The sequence below is a fragment of the Enhydra lutris genome, unplaced genomic scaffold (assembly GCF_002288905.1).
Source record: "Enhydra lutris kenyoni isolate GAN:26980312 unplaced genomic scaffold, ASM228890v2 scaffoldscaffold90, whole genome shotgun sequence".
Classification (NCBI taxonomy): Eukaryota; Metazoa; Chordata; class Mammalia; order Carnivora; family Mustelidae; genus Enhydra; species Enhydra lutris.
Genome location: NW_019154174.1, coordinates 4,465,174 through 4,482,984, shown reverse-complemented (window position 1 = coordinate 4,482,984; position 17,811 = coordinate 4,465,174). Strand labels below are relative to the sequence as shown.

At 58.9% G+C, this 17,811-nt stretch overlaps 1 protein-coding gene across 4 annotated transcripts in view; it reads left to right on the top strand.

The window, feature by feature from the left end:
* Positions 1 to 13,519, top strand: part of LOC111162169 (general transcription factor IIIC subunit 1) — a 69,707-nt gene extending 56,188 nt beyond the window's left edge. For 2 of the 4 annotated variants that reach the window (XM_022526369.1, XM_022526368.1), the window contains 10 exons: positions 615 to 677; positions 1,530 to 1,623; positions 5,076 to 5,248; positions 6,444 to 6,731; positions 7,485 to 7,744; positions 8,561 to 8,841; positions 9,924 to 10,479; positions 11,230 to 11,281; positions 12,084 to 12,276; positions 12,619 to 13,519. In XM_022526369.1, the coding sequence (XP_022382077.1) occupies positions 615 to 677; positions 1,530 to 1,623; positions 5,076 to 5,248; positions 6,444 to 6,731; positions 7,485 to 7,744; positions 8,561 to 8,841; positions 9,924 to 10,479; positions 11,230 to 11,281; positions 12,084 to 12,276; positions 12,619 to 12,831 (2,173 nt within the window). In that variant the 3' untranslated portion in view covers positions 12,832 to 13,519. Of the gene's footprint in view, positions 1 to 614; positions 678 to 1,529; positions 1,624 to 5,075; positions 5,249 to 6,443; positions 6,732 to 7,484; positions 7,745 to 8,560; positions 8,842 to 9,923; positions 10,480 to 11,229; positions 11,282 to 12,056; positions 12,277 to 12,618 lie in introns of all 4 variants that reach the window. The other 2 variants (XM_022526370.1, XM_022526371.1) reach the window with 2 other exon arrangements.
* The last annotated feature ends 4,292 nt before the right edge of the window (positions 13,520 to 17,811 follow it).

The window sequence follows — 17,811 nt, the reverse complement described above, 5'->3', positions numbered from 1 at the left end:
CAGGATGAATTTTGATATTAGGATCATAGAAACCAAAGAAATGTCTTACAGACAAACAGCCATGTTTCTTTAAAATTGAGTTTTGCGATTTCTTGTATTTCCTTGCTTGGCTGTGTAGCGTGATGGCTAGCGCATTGGACTTCTCTTGTGTTTGTTTCCTTGGTAGGAACAGAAGGAAGCAGCATTACTTGAAGCTCAGAAACACAGATGGGGAGATAATCTGCTATCTAATACAACCACTCTCTTGGTTGGGTATTTTCTTCCAGACGTCTTTCTTAAGCTTGTTTTTTATCATAACGGGCCCACGATTTTAGATCCCCTTCCCTTAATGATTAACGATGGCTCTCTGCCAGTAAATACTTGACCATGTTATTTGATAACCGTCCGTAAAATGAACATTCTTCATTTCCTCAACCGTTTTAACAACATGCTCCTTCGATGAGCAGAACGTAGTTTTTTCTCATTGTAACTGACATGCACTGTTTGCGTTTTGATGAGTTCTACATTTCCTCCAACACTCCAGGCAGTGAAAGGCCACACTGAGCAAACCTCCACTTGGTTAGTGATGGTCAGCCATGTTCTGCTGACATGCTTGTCTCTTGATCCTTACGCAGATACCGAGTTTTGGCCATTGGAGACGAAAAGGATCCAACCAGGCAGGAAGATGAACTGAACAGGTAAGCACCAGACTGACCAAGGGCCTTTCCTTCAGCTGGTTGGTTGGGCTGCCAGGGGCCCGGCCCAGGGGCCACCCAGGACCAGGTCTAGCCTGCCCGCTAGAAAATAAAAGTTCTACTAGAACTTTTTGAAAGTTTTGAAAATAAAGTTCTACTAGAGCACAGCCACTCCTGACCCATGTGCCGTCCGTGCTGCTTCTGTCCCGGAGCATCAGGTTGAGTCCGAGGTCTTTCTTATCTGGCCCCTTCCAGGAGAAGCTTGCTGACCCTGGCCTTGTGAATCAGTGGCCCAGCCTTAAGGCAGGTTGAATTGGATTAAGGAGGAAAGGATTTGAATTCCAGGCCCGTGAGCTTTCTGCGCATAGCTCTGGTTAGAAAGCTCAGCTGTTTTTTTCCATGTTGGAAAACCAGTGTTCAGTTTGATTTAGTTCTATTTTAGTGAGAAGCTTCTTTGGAGAAAAATTTAAGATTAGAGGAAAGTGGGGCACATGGCTAGGTCAGTTGGTAGAGGATACAACTCTTGATCTGATAAATAGGGCACGTGACTTTTGATCTCATAGACAGGTTGAAAAAAATCTCAACGCTAACTGCATTCGTCAGTTGTCACATAAACCCGTGTCCAGGGTACGGCGCCCATTACCTGCTAAGCAAAAACGTTTCTCCCTGCAAAAATTGACCTGTTAGTAAGGCTTAAAAACCACCACTTCTTTTGTTTGGATTTGTGAATAGTTTTGGCATTCAGGTCACCTGGGGGGGATCACTTTTTCTAAATAAAGACTGCATCTGCCCAGGCTGAGTGGTGCCCGTGGCCCCCAGCCTCATGTGCTCTGCCCTCTCCCCACTGTCCCTCAGCGTGGATGACATCCACTTCCTCGTACTCCAGAACCTGGTCCAGAGCACGCTGGCCCTCTCGGACAGCCAGATGGAGTCCTGCCGGTCATTTCAGGTGGGTGACGGGAACCCAGTGACAGCCCCACTGCGGTGCTGTGGGGCTTGGGCCGTCAGGGGCGGGGGCCGAGTGCGGCCCTCGCTCACTGTCTTCTCAGCTGTGCACTCTTGGTGGGGGAGGGTGGCCCGATTTCCCCAGAGACTCCTGTGCCCCCTTCCTCCATCTTCCAAGTGTGGGACAGGATCCGGTGACTTCCAAAACCCTCCCGGCGGAGGTTTTGAGTCCATTGTAAATGCAGAAAATGAGGCTGTAGAGGAAGTGAGCCACGACAGAGAGCTGAGGGAGTGATTGACCTGTGCCACTTACCTTCTCCTATCAGAACATAGAGATGTCGAGCTGTTTTGATAGCTAGAGATCACTGAGCGGGAGAGCGGCCTTTCTGTGGGCCGTGGGCTTATCTCTCTCCTGAGCACATATTAGAGAGTAACACTGCTCTGTCTTGGCTGAGTGACAGTGGGAGGGAGGAAGGTGCTTCTCATTCAACCCTGTCCTGAGCCTGGGGAGCTGCTGGTATTAGCACTCATTCACGAGCACGGAAACTTGCGTTTCAGAGGCGTGAAGAAGCAAGAGCCCGTGACCTCACAGCACTCTCCATCAGACCTGAGACTGTGGCTCCCTGGCCCCCGCGGAGAGGTGTTGAGGAGGGCCTACACTGCCCCCCTCACTGGGGCCAGTGCCTCCCTTGTTTTTAACGACCACATTGGTCAACACGTGGGCCCGGGGCCCACCCCCAGAGGCCGCAGAGCGGGTGGGAGCCTGGCAAGTGTGCTGCTGGTCTCCAGACTCGGTGTAGACAGCAGAGCGCCCCGGGGGGAGACAGCGGGGTGCAGACCCAGCCTCAGCACTGCCCACATTGTGCAGGTGGTGCTTCTTACTTTGGCCACAAGGGAGATGAGGAAGACTTGGGGGGAAATGCAGTGATTTCGGGAAAGTCCATGGCCAGGTGTGACCACAGTCATTGTACAGCAGTGGCCAGGACCCGCAGATCCGAGACTGAGTGTTCATGTCTCTTCTTTGAATTCGTCACCGTGAGGTGCAGGTGCTTGTCCAGCGGTGACGATTGGGACAGTCTAGTGGGGGGCCACGCAGTCGTCTTTTTCTTGCCACCCTTGGTGCCACGGAGTCCTTGAACCCTACTTACTCACATGAAGCGTGTGTGTTTCCTAGGGGGAGGCTGGTCGTGGGGCCTCGCCCCCTTCTCCATGCCCAGAGCCTTGTGTGAGTCTGAACATGCCAGAGAATGAGACTGGAAGAGGTGGGGTGGGCCAGAAGTTCCATGACGACAGTCCCTAGTCTAGCCCCTGGCTCTGTCTTGTTGGACCTGAGCTTGTTTAAAAAAAAAAAAAAAAAATTTTGTTTTAACTTACTGCCACCATTGCCCATAAAAATCCCAATTTCTGACTTTACCTGTGGCCCTGGAGGGCCCTTCTAGCTGTGCTGCCTAGCAAGGATTCGAGCTGGACAGGACCTCGGGAGGTAGTCCAACTGCCCACCACGCGAGAGAGCCCAGCCCCAGAGTTAATGGTGAAAGCCAGGTCCTTGCATTGCCCCCAGGGCCTGTCCCCTGCGGCCTGCTGCTGCTTGTCATTCTTCCAGATCCATTTCCAGGTGGTGTCTGGGCTTTGGTGGGGGAGTCAAAGGCCTCACAAGGTCAGAGGCTGTATGTAGGATCCCGTCTGGGCTCCCTGCAGCCCCACTTTTCCAAGAGGTGCGGTGCAGGGCCGTGGGTGGCCATCTGGCGGGCTGGACCGCACTCCCTCCTGCCCTGTCCGTAGTGTGAGCGCTCCTGCGCCACACCAGCAGCTGTCAGGGGAATATGCCCTCCTGTCATTACCTTCACACGGACGAGAAGAGCGGAAGACACCAGGCTTCCCACGAGAAGCTGGATCCTAGCTTGCACGTGCCCACAGGGCAGGAGCGGGGGTGTCACGGCCAGTCTCCAGCCTCTTGCCCTCTGCCCCGTGCAGTGCTCCCTGCCTCGGGCCTGTGTGCCACAGCTGACGTGCAAGCGCTGTCTAGAGAAGTTGAGGGCGGTGTGCGGGCCTCAGACCGACGAGGTGCAGTGTGTGCACAGACCCCCTTTGGCTCCAGGAGAACACCCGGTGTTGCCCCAGCACCCCACTGACTGCCACTTTGGCTTCCGATCTCTGTGTCCCTCTGCAGTGGCTCAGTGGTGAGGTCATTGGGCTTGAGGGCAAGGCCTTGTTGTTGGTCCCAGCCCTGCCCAGCGGTGTGGCCCTGGACGATCCCTTGAAGTCCATGAGCCTCCGTCCTCTCTGCCGTTCATCCTGTGCTTCTCAGGCCAGCGTGTCAGAGAACCTCCCAAGCCTAAAGTCCTCAGACCACGGCCACACATTTTCCTGCCAGTGATCTTGAGGAGACAGGTCTGGCAGGAACTTCCTTGTGGTCTGGCATGTGCTAGACATCCGCCGTTCGGTCAGCTGGCCGATGGAGCCAGTGCTTTCCAAAAACGGAAGTCCTCGGGACCCTGCTGGCCCCGCAGGCCTTGGAGCTGCTCTTCCTCTGGGCCGGGTCCGAATCCAAGCCACAGAGCCGGGTGGCGTGGCCGGCCGGAGGAGCATCTGCGGCAGGCCAGGCACTGCCGTCCACCTTTGCTCTGTGCCAGGCCCTGCCGTGGCAGCCACAAACCTTGAACATGTGCTCCTGTGGGATTTCCCTTCTGGTGGGTGAGAGACGAGTAAGCGAATGGGGTCATTTCAGTACACTTGACCGCAGGGGACATGGCGGAGCTGAGAGTTGAGGAGTCAGCCTTGTGAAATTTAGGGGGAGGTGCGGTCTAAGAAAGGGAGTCGCAAACGCCAGGCCCAGTGGCACGGAGGCTCTCTTTGGGAAAGTCCGGAGGCCAGCGAGGCCAGAGTGGTGGGCAGGGCTGTGCTCCCGGGAGTCCTTGCCAGGTCGAGTGGGCACTGGGTGCTCCCTCTACAGAGGGAAGCCACGTGTGGTCTGATGGAGGCACAGGGCTCCCTGTGGCTGTGTGGCGAGTGGCCAGGGCCTGGGGGCCTGGAGAGCAGTTGGGTGGAGGCTCCGTGAGGAGCGATGGTGTAGACCGCATCAAGCACGGTTTATGTGGACATGGCCAGCTGGACCTCCTGGTGGGCTGGGCGAGGGCTCAGGAAGCGAGTGGTATCGGGTGGTTCTGCATTGACTCCCACAACCTTGTATCCCCAGATGGAGTCATCCTTTGTCTCCAGCTGCCTGTCTTTGTCTGGGTGTCCTTCTCTCTGATAGGGATCAAAGTTGACCGCGGATGGCAGGCCCTCCCGCCCTGCACCCCCAGGAGTCTGCTCCAGCCTCCCATCCCATCGGCCCCATATCAGTCCCTCCAGCACACATGATCAGTTCCCGCTTCTGTGCACCCCACATTCTGCTCCTTCCCCCACCCCAGCTGCCAGAGAGCCTTGCTCACCCTTGGCCTCGCTGTGTTGCAGACTTTCCGCCTATACCGTGAGTACAAGGACCACATCCTCGTGAAGGCCTTCATGGAGTGCCAGAAAAGGAGCTTGGTTAACCGGCGCCGGGTCAACCACATGCTGGGCCCAAAGAAGAACCGGGCCCTGCCCTTCGTGCCCATGTCCTACCAGCTCTCCCAGACCTACTACAGGTGAGCCCCCGGCGGGGCTAGGGCAGGGCGGGGCCCTGGGTTGGAGGGCGAGCCACCTCTGGAGCAGGTGTCCATCCATGCCTGTGCCACTTGCTAGGGGACAAGGGCAGTGCCCTCGGTAGCTTGGGGACATGTACCATTCTGCAGGTGGTATGTTTCTCTTCTCCTGTCAAACGGGGAAAAGTGAGTGTTGTACCCATGAGCCCAGCAAAAGGCACAGCGTCCTGGTGGGGCCTCGTTGGGCATTCTTAAGGCTCAGGGCCACGCCGAGCCATGTGTTCGGTTTGAAGCTGTCCCGTGGCTGGATTCCAGACGCTGTCTGCAGCCCCTCAGTGGTCCGAGCGGTGGTCTGGGATGCCGCAAGTTGCCCTCCGCAGCCCCAAGTCACGGGACCCTCACACCAGCCACCAGCGCGGCCAGTCTCTGTTACCCGCTCGGCATGTCGTGCCGCCGCCCCCTGACCACACAAAGGGGAAGTCTGTGGGGTAGTCTCAGGGGTTGGGCCTTGGCAACCCTTGGCCTTGACGGGCCTCCTCTTTTCCAGGCCGTTCTCCTTGTCAATCCTCTGATTACACTGGGGCCGTGGTCAGGAACAGAACAGTAGAATGGGGGGCTTTTGCTTTTTCACACATCCCTTGCCTGTGAGTGTAGCCACTTGCGCCTTTCTCAAACACCCTCCCCACTGCCAGTCTCCTTGCCTCCCTGGAGCACAGCTGGCTATAGTAAAAAGAGCTGTGGCCCGGGAAGCAGAAGACGAGGGCCCAGGTCTGGCAAGACTGTTTGACCTTGAGCTCGTTCTTGACCATTTCTCCACCGCAGCATTCTTGACTGTGAGCCACGGGCGACGTTCACATCCAGAAGACTTCCAGACCTAGGCCCCTGTCAGAGGCTTGTGGAAAATCAGGCTTCTGGACAGGCCAGGCTTGACTCTGCTGTTGCCTTGCGGAGACAGTGACGTGGACGTACACGTCCCGTCACCTCTGCACAGGTTCAGGGCTTTCCTGGGGGAAAAGGTGATCGTCTCAGGAAGTGCATTCATCTTCCCCAGTCTGGCTCCCGTCTATAGCGAATGTTGAGGTGGAAAAGAGGGCTTCGGCGGGCCTTCAGATCTTCAGCAAAGCCCGTAGCCCATCCACGTGAAGGCCTCCAAAGTCCCATCCTCGGTTTGGACCTTACCTCCTTTGTGTCCATGCAGGATTTTTACATGGCGCTTCCCAAGCACCGTGTGCACGGAGTCGTTCCAGTTCCTCCGCACAATCCTGGCCGCCGGCAAGTTGGACCAGCCTGATAACTTTTCCTTCCAAGACCAGGATACTAACAAGTCTACAAGTCATCTGGTGACGTTTTCTCTGGACAACCCTGGAGGACACTGCGTGGCCGCCCTAACCCTTTTCTCTTTGGGCCTCATCTCTGTGGACGTCCGGATCCCGGAGCAGATTGTCGTGGTAGACAGCTCCATGGTAGAGAACGAGGTCATGAAGAGGTAAGGACAGGGCTGTCACCAGGCTTCACGCGTGCTCTGAGTGCAGCTGGGGGCCTCGGGCACCGCGGTGTCCTATGGTGTCTGCATTTTTATTCACTCCGTCATCTGGTCTTTTATTTCTTAAGATGTTATTTAAAGGCAGACACTTAACTGGCAGAGCCCCCGGTCGCCCTGGTCTTTCTTCACTCCACAAACACATGCTGAGTCTATCACGGCTGGCACGTGAGACAGCAGATGTCAGCAATGTGGCAGGGAGCTCCCAGGGACGGGACCTCAGATCTGGGGACTAGGGACCAGTCCAGTGCCTCGTGCTGGTGCCTCCAGGTGCGGGGGAGGCAGCAGCAGAGTTGGGGAGAGACCTGGCTGTGCCAAAGAGAGGGACCTGGCACAGTGTGGTGAGGAGGGGTAAGGCGGGAAGGTAGCTTTGGCAGAGGTTCCCTGAGGGCCTAATAGCTAAGCTGGGATTTAGTGGAACAGCAGGCAGTTTTGGGATTGAAACTGGAAGGGTTTCCTGCCAGAAGGAACATCCCTTGCAAAGACACTGGTGAGCATGGCCTGTGGGGAGATGGTCAGAGGAGTTGAATCTGGAGCGGCCGTCCACCCTGCCCTTCCTAGCCAGACGCCGGGGGTCCGGGGAGGAGGTCCGCAGTGACCACAGGCCATTGCTGAGGTTGGACCACGGTGACCACTCTCTTGAGCTGGCAGAGGCGCTCAGCCTGTGCTCCGTCACCCAGGTCCATGCTTTTCTCCTAGTCTGGGCAAGGACGGGGGCTTGGATGAGGACGACGATGAGGAGGAAGACTTGGACGAAGGCTCAGGAAGCAAGCGCCGGGCCATCGAGGTGAAAGCCCGCCAGGCCTCCCACACCAACTACCTGCTCATGCGGGGCTACTGCGCGCCCGGCATCGTCAGCACCCGCAACCTCAACCCCAACGACAGCATCGTGGTGAACTCCTGCCGGGTGACGTTCCAGCTCCGCCGCACCCCCCTGCCCACGCGGCTCTGGCCCACGGGTGAGTGCCGCCCGCCGACCCTGGAGCCGCCCGTGGGCCAGGGCTGGCGCAGACTCCCCTTCAGGACTCGGGAGCACACGCCGCCCCAGACTGCTGAGCGTGGCTTTGCCCTCTTGCTTTGAAAGAGAGGCCCTCACCTGTTTCCGGTTTTACACTCTCTAGCCCTTTTGTGGGTTACCTCCGAAACTCTGAGTAGCTTACTTAAACCTTGCTTTCCCATACCCCAGATTTGAGGGTGTCTCCTTCCTCTACATGAAATGAGAATGTTCGGGCCCCTTCCCAGCCCTGCGCGTCTCCTCCCCTGTCCCACCCCTTTCCTGCCTCTGCTTTCCCGTCACCTTTTGGGGTGCATGGTGTTCAGTTTAGGTTCAAAGGCCCAGTTGGTGTTCTGTGCTGTGTGGAGTTTGGCTCGGGCCAGACCTGTGACCATGGTCTTAGCAGAGCCGGCTTTCCCAGCAAGCCACGCACAGCAGCGCCGGCTCGTGGAAGCTCACGTGGGAGTTCAGGGTGGGGTCTCGGGGGTCCCCCAGGGTCTGAGGAGCAGTGAACACAGGAGCAGCAGGAAGGCAGGGCCCGGACAGCCCAAGTTGAGGACCCCCCTCCAGAGCTCTGGGGCTCCTGTCCTTGGACCCCAGCCCTACCTTCCTGCCCTTTATCCCAGCCCAAGGGGCACATCCCCACCGCCGGGGGCCCATGCCCCTTCTACCCAGAAGGTCACCCCTCCCTGTTTGGGCGGTGCTGAGTTGGTGTTGGAGCGCGTTCCTCCTCAGTATTACTGTGCCCCGGGCCGGGCTGATTCAGTCCTCGTCTTCACAGTCCCTTCTCTGGAAGAGCTACCCGTGGGTATATCCTGCCTCCCGGCCACCTTCACCAGGCTGATCCAGAGCCAGGGGACCGCCTGCAGCCTAGAGGAGTTTGTCCAGCAGGTGGAGCTGTGTGGGTACGAGCCAGGGGACGTGTGCGCTGTCCTGGAGGTGCACGGGGTCATCGCGGCCGCGGGCTGCTTCGGGGTGGACAGAGTGGAGCTGAGCCGGTGGTTCTCCGCCTTCGAGAGGACCGACGCCGAGCGCACCCGGACCTTCACAGACTACGTGCAGGTGAGCCATGCTCTGGAGTACCGTGGGGTACGCGGAGGGTACCCCACACCAGCCGGACGCACGCTGCCGAAGAGGGGTTCGGTTTGGGGTATGTAGTGTGATTTCTTCCCAAGTTAAATGAGTTGCCAAGATTAAAAATGGGAGACTTTGCCTAAAACCCAGCTTCTCTGGGACGTTAGAAGGGTTGGCACCCTGGTCCCCGCTTCTTCAGCACAGTGGGATGGAGCCAAGCAGGGCATCTGCTGGGCCCACGGGACTCTCCACTTTACCTGCCTGGGTCCATTTTCACCAGGGACCCTTGAACCCAAGGAATGTAGTAACAGACGGACCTTTTAAAGCGAGTACCTTGGGAGCCGGCCAGCCCAGCTCTGCGGGGTCTGTAGTTGGAGCAGGGGACACATCACCTACTGGGGTTTTCAGACAAGTGTTCGTGAGTGCAGGATACGAGAGCAGGGTCATGATGACTGTGCCTGTGGTGCCTCGGGAGCCCTAGGAGGTGAGCCGAGATGGGCAGGCAGCTCCCCAGGCTCCCTGCAGCCTGGCCGGGGGCTCCAGGTGACAAGCGCTTACAGCGAGCCCTCCCCAGACACACATGACCAGGGTATGAGTCCTGCTTCCAGGATGTGAACTGGGGCAAATTTCTTGAATCCCAGTTGGTGGGTTTTTAAGCTAGGAATGAAAAGAAAGGTGATAGTGTCGGTGCAGTGCCTCGATCAGAACAGGGACCTGGGAGGCAGGGCTTGGTGTGAGGACGAGAGGAGTTACTGTCATTCCTGTGGGGACAGTTGTGGCTTTTGCAGGACACGAGAGCACTCGGGGTGTTGAGTTCCCTGGGAGGACTCACTAACGCAGCTTCGGCTCTCAGAAGTTCGCCCCAAGCCTGGAAGGGGCAGGGCTGCCCCAGGGCCACAGGGCCAGCGGGCGCCCTCCAGGCTGGAAGCCAGACCTCGTCCTCGAGCCATCTGTCCTGATGGTGCTGGGCTTCCTGTCTACCTGGGACGCTCAGATGCATCAGGCAAAGGAAGCAAGCGTGCAGACCCCGCGGTCCCACGCAGACCCAGCGTGTCTCCTGCTTTTCCTAGGACCTCCTGGAGCACCACCAGGTCCTGGAAGTTGGTGGCAACACCATTCGCCTGGTGGCCATGGCCTCTGCCCAGCCCTGGCTCCTGCACTCGGTGAGGCTGAAAGGCAGAGAGGAGGATGCGTGCCCTCCAACAACAGACCCCCAGGCCAGACCCCCGCACAGGCCTGCCCGCGAGGACAGCCCCGTGGGGAGGCCGGCTCCGCCCTCCCAGGGCCCCCGGAGCACCAAGAGGCGTGCCAGCTGCACGAGCCATGACATGGCTGGTCAGGGCGGGGAGGCCAACCCCGAGAGTACCCACAAGCCCCCTGCCAAGAGGCCCACGCTCCAGGATGTGCGCCTGGCCCCCAGCCCCGGGGCCCAAGCAGAAGAGGAGCCAGAACTCCCAGTGCCTGCTCTGCCAGCAGCTCCCGGGGACTCGGGTGTGGAGGAGCCTCCCCCCGGAGTACGGGGGGCCGGGCTGGAGGACCAAGAGGATGGCGGGGTTCCCAGCCCTCTAGGCCGGGAGCAGCCTAGCTGTCAGGCCCAGCTTCCAGAAGGATCTGAAGACCCCAGAGGTACCGAATGAACCTGGTCTCCCATCCCACCTTCCCCCTCCTGCCCATTCTCTGTCCTGAGTGTGTCCCCCCCACCCATGCCTTCCCTGAGACTGGGAAGCCCAGATTTTCTTAGCCTCAGCACTGGCTGGGGGAAGGCTTGCCTCTTTCCACTTACTTTTTCCACTAGAGGGCTTCAGGGTCTCCTGAGTAGGTCTGTGAGTGACAAGTGCAGGACGGGAGGGGTGGTTCTGGAAGGCGTTGTTCCTGCTGTGTCCCGCGAGAGGGCGCCGTGGCAGGAACACGGGGTGTCGTGCCCTGTCGGGATTGGCAGACTTGCAGGGACTGAGACCTGCTGTGTTCCTTTCCCGCGGTGTAGACGCTCTCACCTATGCTCCACGCTGGCCTCTTCCCAGGTTTTCTGAAGGCGTCTTTATTTCCTTGGGGCTGTTTCTGCCTTAGGGGTTCATGCGTGCAGCTCTGGGGTTGGGGCTTCTGGGTGGAGGGTGGGGCGCTCACTTGCCTCCCCTCGAGGGGCTGCCTTGGGGCCTGGGAACGCCCCCCCACACTTGCACACCGTGGCCCAGCCCAATTTGGTTGTGGTTGCACTGGCTCTGGCCCCCTCAAGGGGAGGGCTCTGTGAGGAATGGGCTTGCTGTCCCCATGTTCATCACTCTGTCCCCAGAACCTGGAAGGACGCATCGTGTGAACGAAACGGGAAGAGATGGACTCCCGCCTCTTAGGTCTCATGTCCTTTCCCTCCTCTGTCAGGTTCGGCCGAGAGCTCTGTGGTCTGTGGCCTCTCCCAAGCAGCATGGGAAAAGTGAGTGTGTGCCCAGATCCAGGCGGCCTGGCGCGGTGCGTGGGTGCGAGGGTGGGGAGTCTGTCCCCGGGGTCCCAGCAGTGATTGTCACGTGGAGATCTTCCATAGTCCGGCGCGGTGGCTCTCAGCCCAGGGACCTGGGAACGTGTGGGACTTTGGTTGTCCCACCTGCTGGGGGAACAAGGCAGGAGCGGTAAGGGCCAGAGGTGTGGACGTCGGCAGTGGGTGGGTCCGTCTGGAACCATGGGCTTCACAGGAGCCTTCCTGGTGTGGGGGCGCCTCCCACGCGTGTGCCCATGTCCCTCGGTTGCCTGGGGCCGTGAGCCCCGGCTCATATGCAGCCCTCCCAGGCCCCAGTCGTAGCGGTCGGAGCCAAGTGTCCCACTGGTCCTGGGCCCTCCCATGCCTGGAGCCTATGTAGCAGACCAGCCGCTGGGGGGCAGGGGGACTGCTGTCTAAGACACAGAAGTAGAGCATCTGCATGGAGACCTCTGTGAGCTTGGCCTCCTGTGGAGTCAGCCATGGCCCGGGGGCTGGGCCGGAGCTGGTAAATCCAGAGGTCAGCGCTGGGTCCTCCCCCACGGCCGTGGTTAGGGCTGAGTGTGAGCGGGGCCCCTCAGCCAGCGGCCCCGGGCCCAGGGGTTGGAACCCCTCGTTCCAGCTGGGAAGGGAGGAGTGGAGGAGCAGGACCTCCGGCCCCATGATGTGGGCCAGTCTCCGACTGCCCCAAGAGTCAGCGTCTCGTCCGTGGAGCCGTGTCCCCTCGCCCGCCGAGCCTGATGTCCACGTGCCACACCCACAGGGACTGCGAGAACATCTCGTTCGTCGCCCGGCCGTGGCGCATCGTGGACGGCCACCTGAACGTGCCGGTGTGCAAGGGCATGATGGAGGCCATGCTCTACCACATCATGACGCGGCCTGGCGTCCCCGAGAGCTGCCTGCTGCGCCACTACCGGGGTGCGCTCCAGCCCATCGCCGTGCTCGAGCTGCTGCAGGTGCGGCTCCCCCCGAGCCTGGCCCGAGCCTGGGCCCCTGCCGCAGCCTCCCAGGGCAGGGGGAGGGGGGTGTGACTGGCCGGAGAGGTCTAGGCCCGGCCTGAGAGCCAGGCTATTCCCGTGGGTCGCTTCCTCCCGTCACCCCCTGTGCAGCGCCACCCTGAGCGGCGTGCTCGTTGCCCTCCGAGCCTGCCAGGCTGGCGGCTGAGCCCCTTGCCCGTCTTCCCTGGGCCCCTGCAGCCCCCACCCCTGCCCTGGAGTCCTGCAGCCCCTGAGGTAGGACAGGACGGAGGACCTGGTCTGCAAGGGCGCCCGTCACCCTGGGTGTCCCACTGTCTCTAGGGCCTGGAGTCCCTGGGCTGCATTAAGAAGTGCTTGCTGAGGAAGCCAGCGGCCGTCTCGCTCTTCTCCAAGCCCCGGGTCCCCGAGGTGCAGGCGCCCTCCAGCCCGAGCGAGAGCGCCACCGTGTTCTACGAGCCCACGCTGGACTGCACGCTGCGGCTGGGCCGTGTGTTCCCCCACGAGGTCAACTGGAACAAGTGGGTCCACTTATGAGGCACATGCGGTCACCGTGAGCCCCTTCTCCACCACTGGCTCCTGAGGAGGGCGTGACTCCCCCAGGGGGGCTCCACCTGGCCCCCGCGTGCGCCGCACCCCGCTTGGTGCGCAGGGACACGTCTGTGCCAAGCCTCTGGCCTGGACCTCGGAGGAGAGCCTCCCGCCCTGCCGCTCTGGGGGTCTTGCCGGACCGAGGGCCCTGCTGGGTCCCGCCGGCTGTTGTCAGGGAGCAGCTGCCTGAAGGCTTGGGTCCCTGCTCTCCCTTTCTTGTTCCTAGGGCGTCGTAGCCGTGGCCGCAGGCAAGGACCCAGCTCTCCGTCGCTGCCTGCCTTCGCTGCGGACCTGGGGTTGTGGTGAGTTTGAGAGGCCTCCAAGGGCGTCCGCCATCAGGGAGCAGAGCGCCTTCCGCGCGGACCTCAGCGTTGTCGTCCTGTGGCCGTGAGGGGTCAGGAGCTGGCGCTGCTCGCACTGCGTTGCCGGTTCTGGGTGCCAAGGCAGAAAGGCCCAGTGCCCCAAGCGGCAGGACCTCGGGGGGGCGGGGTGCGCATCACGGGACAGGGCTGTGTGTCTTGCCACCGAAGGCCCTGGCAGGGACTGACCGCTCTATAGGCAGGACCTCAGACCCGGGGAGAGCCTGGGGCTCCCTTGTTGGCCTGGCAAGACACGCGGCGGCCTCCGGGAGGTGGGGGGTGGGGGGTGGGGGTGCCCTTCCCGTGGGCTGGGGTTGAGGAGCCGCACAGGCCTGGGGTCAGTTTGTTCTTTTCACTTCTCTCTTTAAAAAAAACCCTTGGCATGTATTTATTTATTTTGTAATTAAAGTGAAGTAAAATGCATGTAGTTCTGTGTGTTTCCTAAAGAATCTCTGATCCCCTGGGGGCCTCCCTGGTTTCGGCTGGTGCAGCTGGGAATGGAGGCTCCAGTTAAACCGAGGGGAGGAGGAGGCGCCACGGCCCTGCCCACTGCCCTCCGCTGGCGCAGGCCTGGGTCTCCCGGAGACGCTCCGGCAGGTGTGCCGTGCTGCGCTGGCCCAGGACCGGGCCGGAGACCGCAGGGGTCACAGGCCTGTGGCCTGGGTTTGGGCGGTGGATGTTCTCTCCCTCCTTTTCTTTCTCTCTTTCTCTTCTCTTTTTTCTTTCTTCTCTTTCTTTCACACGTGTATGTTAGCTACTGTTTTTTTTAAAAATGGACATTTCACATTTTTAAAAAATGCAGACTTCCATCTTGCTGAAAACTGGAGAGCTCCAGCGATAGCGCCTAGGGCACTAGGGACAGGCCCCCCAGTCAGCGCTGCCCCAGGTCCAGCCTCACACCCACCAGCTTCTCCGCCTTACAGAAGCAGCCCGTCTGGGCATGGTCGACGTGCAGCACCTGGCCTGGCCCAGCTCAGGGCCCCATGTTTCCGTCCTGGGGCCAGACTCCAGGGTGATGAGGGCAGGACAGAGAGCACGGGGTAGGGAGCCTGAGGGGGGAACCCCCAGCAGAGCCAAGACCCGGCCAAGTCTTAACCATCATTTTTTTCCCCTCTCGTTTTTACTCAAGTGTAAAAATAACAAGTGTTTGGGGGGGATTTTTTTTTTTTTTTTGAGCTCAAGTGGAAAAAGGGGTGTGATCAGCTTTATGAACAAAAAGTACTTCATAAATGCTAGTTATTTGGGAACGCATCATGCGGTGGAAGAAAGGTGGGGTTACGGGCACCCGGTCCCAACACTCCCATCTCAGAGCCCTGCTTTTCTCATCTGAAAAATGGGGACGGACTGCCTCCCTCATGGGCGGACCAGAGGCACTCAAGGACACCAAGTACAATCACGTGGTAGGGTTCAGCAACGTTTATCTCCCTCTCTGTCCCCGTGCCTGAGGAATGATTCAGGCCAGTGTTTGCGAGATAGGACAAAGAGACGAGGGTGTAGCCCTTCCGTGGAGAGATGCACTTCTATGACCACGGCTCCACATCCCACAGCCAGCCACTCTGTGCGAAGGTGACCTGTCCTCTCCCCTCTCTGCCCACCTGTGATCTGTCCATGTCCGTCTGTCCATATAACCCCACATCCATCTATCCACACCCATCCATCCTTCAGTCCCTCCATCCATCTGTCCATCTCCCCACCCATCCATGCATCCATCCGTCCATGCATCCATCTGTCCATCCATCCACCCACCTACCCATCCATCCAACCATCTCCCCATCAATCCGTCCATCCATCCAAGGTAGGTCAGCCCTTCCAACCTCTGCACAGAGGGCTCCAAGAACCACAGCACAGACCAGAAGGTCTGAGCACAGATGCCTTCAGGGGCCAAACAGGTCACATAAATGAGAAGAAGAGGAGCCTTGTGTTAAGTATAAATACTAGGGAGTGGCAGAGAGTGTGGAAAACTAAAGTGTGTGTGATGGGTGTGAACATTCACATTTAGACTGACTTCCAAACCAAAGGCAGGGAGGGTGAGGAGGGACACTGAGCCCAGAGGGTGCAGGTCCCATTCACCCTGGCCTGCCACTTGCAGGAGGCCAGGCCTATACGGCCTGGACATCCGTGCCTCTGTCCTTCATGTCACCACCCCACACCCAACTCTTTCTTAAAGGTTCTTATTCCTTTTAACCTACATCAGCAACGTGGGAATGCATTCTCTTTAAAACACTACAAGTAAGACTCAAGCCTCTAGGCTCCTTTCCCTCATAAGCCTTTTTTTTTTTTTTTTTCCATTTACATACATTTCATGCACTCCTAGAAAACATGGGCCTGTGGTGCCATTTTTCCATAAAATGTCTCACTGCTACCAGCCATGTCCCTGAATTTATTCCCTTTCCCTCCAGGTAAGCACCACTCTTCCTGGTCTACCCTCTCTGAGCCTTCTCCTCTGCCTTCCCAGACTCCGCCAACCTCCTGTCCAGAGCCCTCTCAGACCCTGTCCTGCCCTCTGCTGGCCCCCCTCCCCAGTCCCCTGCTCCCCTTCTGCCCCCTTCTGACCTCAGCTGAGAGTGATCTCCGCCCTCTGACTTCCCCCAACTACCCAGCCTTCCCTTGGACCCTTGACCCACTTCTACCAGGGATTTTCCAGTTGTGTGTGGATGTCGTTCCGTGTATAGACGTGTCTGTGCGCCTAGGTGCTGCACGTATGTGTGTGTCCGTGTGGGCACGCGTGCACACGTGTGATCTCCCGGTGACGCCTCACCACCCCCACTGTCCCGTGCCCTGTGCACATCCCGCCACCCAACCAGAAGTCCGCCGTGGTTGATTAAAAAGCCCGTCAGGGGGCACCTGGGTGTCTCAATGGGTTAAAGCCTCTGCCTTCAGCTCAGGTCATGATCCCAGGGTCCTGGGATTGAGCCCCGCATCGGGCTCCCTGCTCAGCAGGGAGCCTGCTTCCTCCTCTCTCTCTCTCTGTGCCTGCCTCTCTGCCTACTTGTGATCTCTGTCAAATAAATAAATAAAATCTTTTAAAAAAAAAAAAGTCAGTTCACCTTGTGTCCTCATCACTGTACTCCCAGGGCAGTGGGCTGCGGTGACCATGGCAGAGGGCTGCCCGTGTAAGCCACCTGACACACAGCGCCGCTGGCGGGAGGGAGGCTACGTCGGCCCGTTCCCGTGGTCACCAGCAGGTGGCAGCAGCAGCCCGCCGGCGCTGTTGGCGACTGGTTCCTCTTGCTCTCCAGGGGTCTTGCGGCTCTGAACTAGGTTGCTAGAGTAGTTGGGCAAGGAGAAGAGGGTGTGCGGGGGGGCAGGATGACTTGTCCACAAAAATGGTGATGAAACAACACTTCCTGAGCATTTGCCGCTTGCCGGACACCATCCTTGGCACTTGACACAGATCAACTCATAGCAGCCTCAGAAAGAGGTACAGGCCTTCATTATGCCATTTGGTGTCCAAAGAAACTGAGGCACAGAGAGAGAAAAGAGCTTCTGCAGATTGGTAGCTAGTGGGCGGATCTGCTGGTGGGCCAGCTTGGGCTGTGCTGCCTCAAAGCCGTCCCTCTCCACGCCGCTTGCCAGAGGCGGGGTTTGCTTCGGGCTGAGCAGCTGACCTTATTCCAGGAGACCCCCCTACAATGCAGAAAGAGGTTTTTTTCCCTCTGGGGCCACCAATGTTAAAAGAAAAACCGTTTATCAGATCTCTGGCCCCTAGGGGTGGGGGGAAAGACCCCTCGCTGCCCCCTGGGGTGAGCAAAGGGAGAGGGTCTCTTGCCCAATTTACAGACTTCACAAGAGGCCCATGTCCTCGTCTCCCTGTCCCGTTCTGTGGCATCTCCGGGTCCAGGGCAGGTGGCTCCCTCCTGGGCTCAGTCCCTTGCGTCCTCTCTGCCCACTGCCTTGCCAGCCGCTGCTCTGCCATTACCAGATTGATCCACATAGTCACCCGTGCGTCCAGCATTCGCTGAGCACCTGCCGCGGGCCAGGCACCATTCTGGGCTCTGAGACCAGTGGTGGATAAAACAGACAAAACCCCCCATGCTAGCGGGGTTGACAGTAAGCACGACTAATCAGTAAAAGACATAGGTTAGAGCTTAATAAATGTTACAGGGGGAAGAAACTACTAAGTAGGGGGGTGCCCTGGGGAGGTCCTGCTGAGAAGGTGACGTCTGAGCAGAGACCTGGCTCTTCTTGTTTCCCTTTTGTGGCTTGATGCTTCGTGACCGCGGGCAGCCTCTGTCCCATCTCCTCCCTGTCGAGAACGTGTACTTCTCCCTCCTGTTCTCTAGGAAGTCTGGTGGGCTTCTGGGAGCCAAGTGCACATATGTGCTCACTGCTCTGTCTTTCCTGTCCCTGGCTCTCCGATGGTGCGTCCAGACAGCCGCAGTTGGGATGTGTCCCACGTGATGCCAACGGCCCGTCCCCAGACCAAGTCCCAAGTAGAGAAGGGGGAAGAGCGTTCCCCTCCAACAGGGAGCCTAAAGGAAGACACCCAGCTCTGCTTTCTTTTGTGTGGGTCTCATCCCAGTGGAGCCGTTCCTCCCAGACCTGGAGGTCGTCCCAGCAAGCTGAG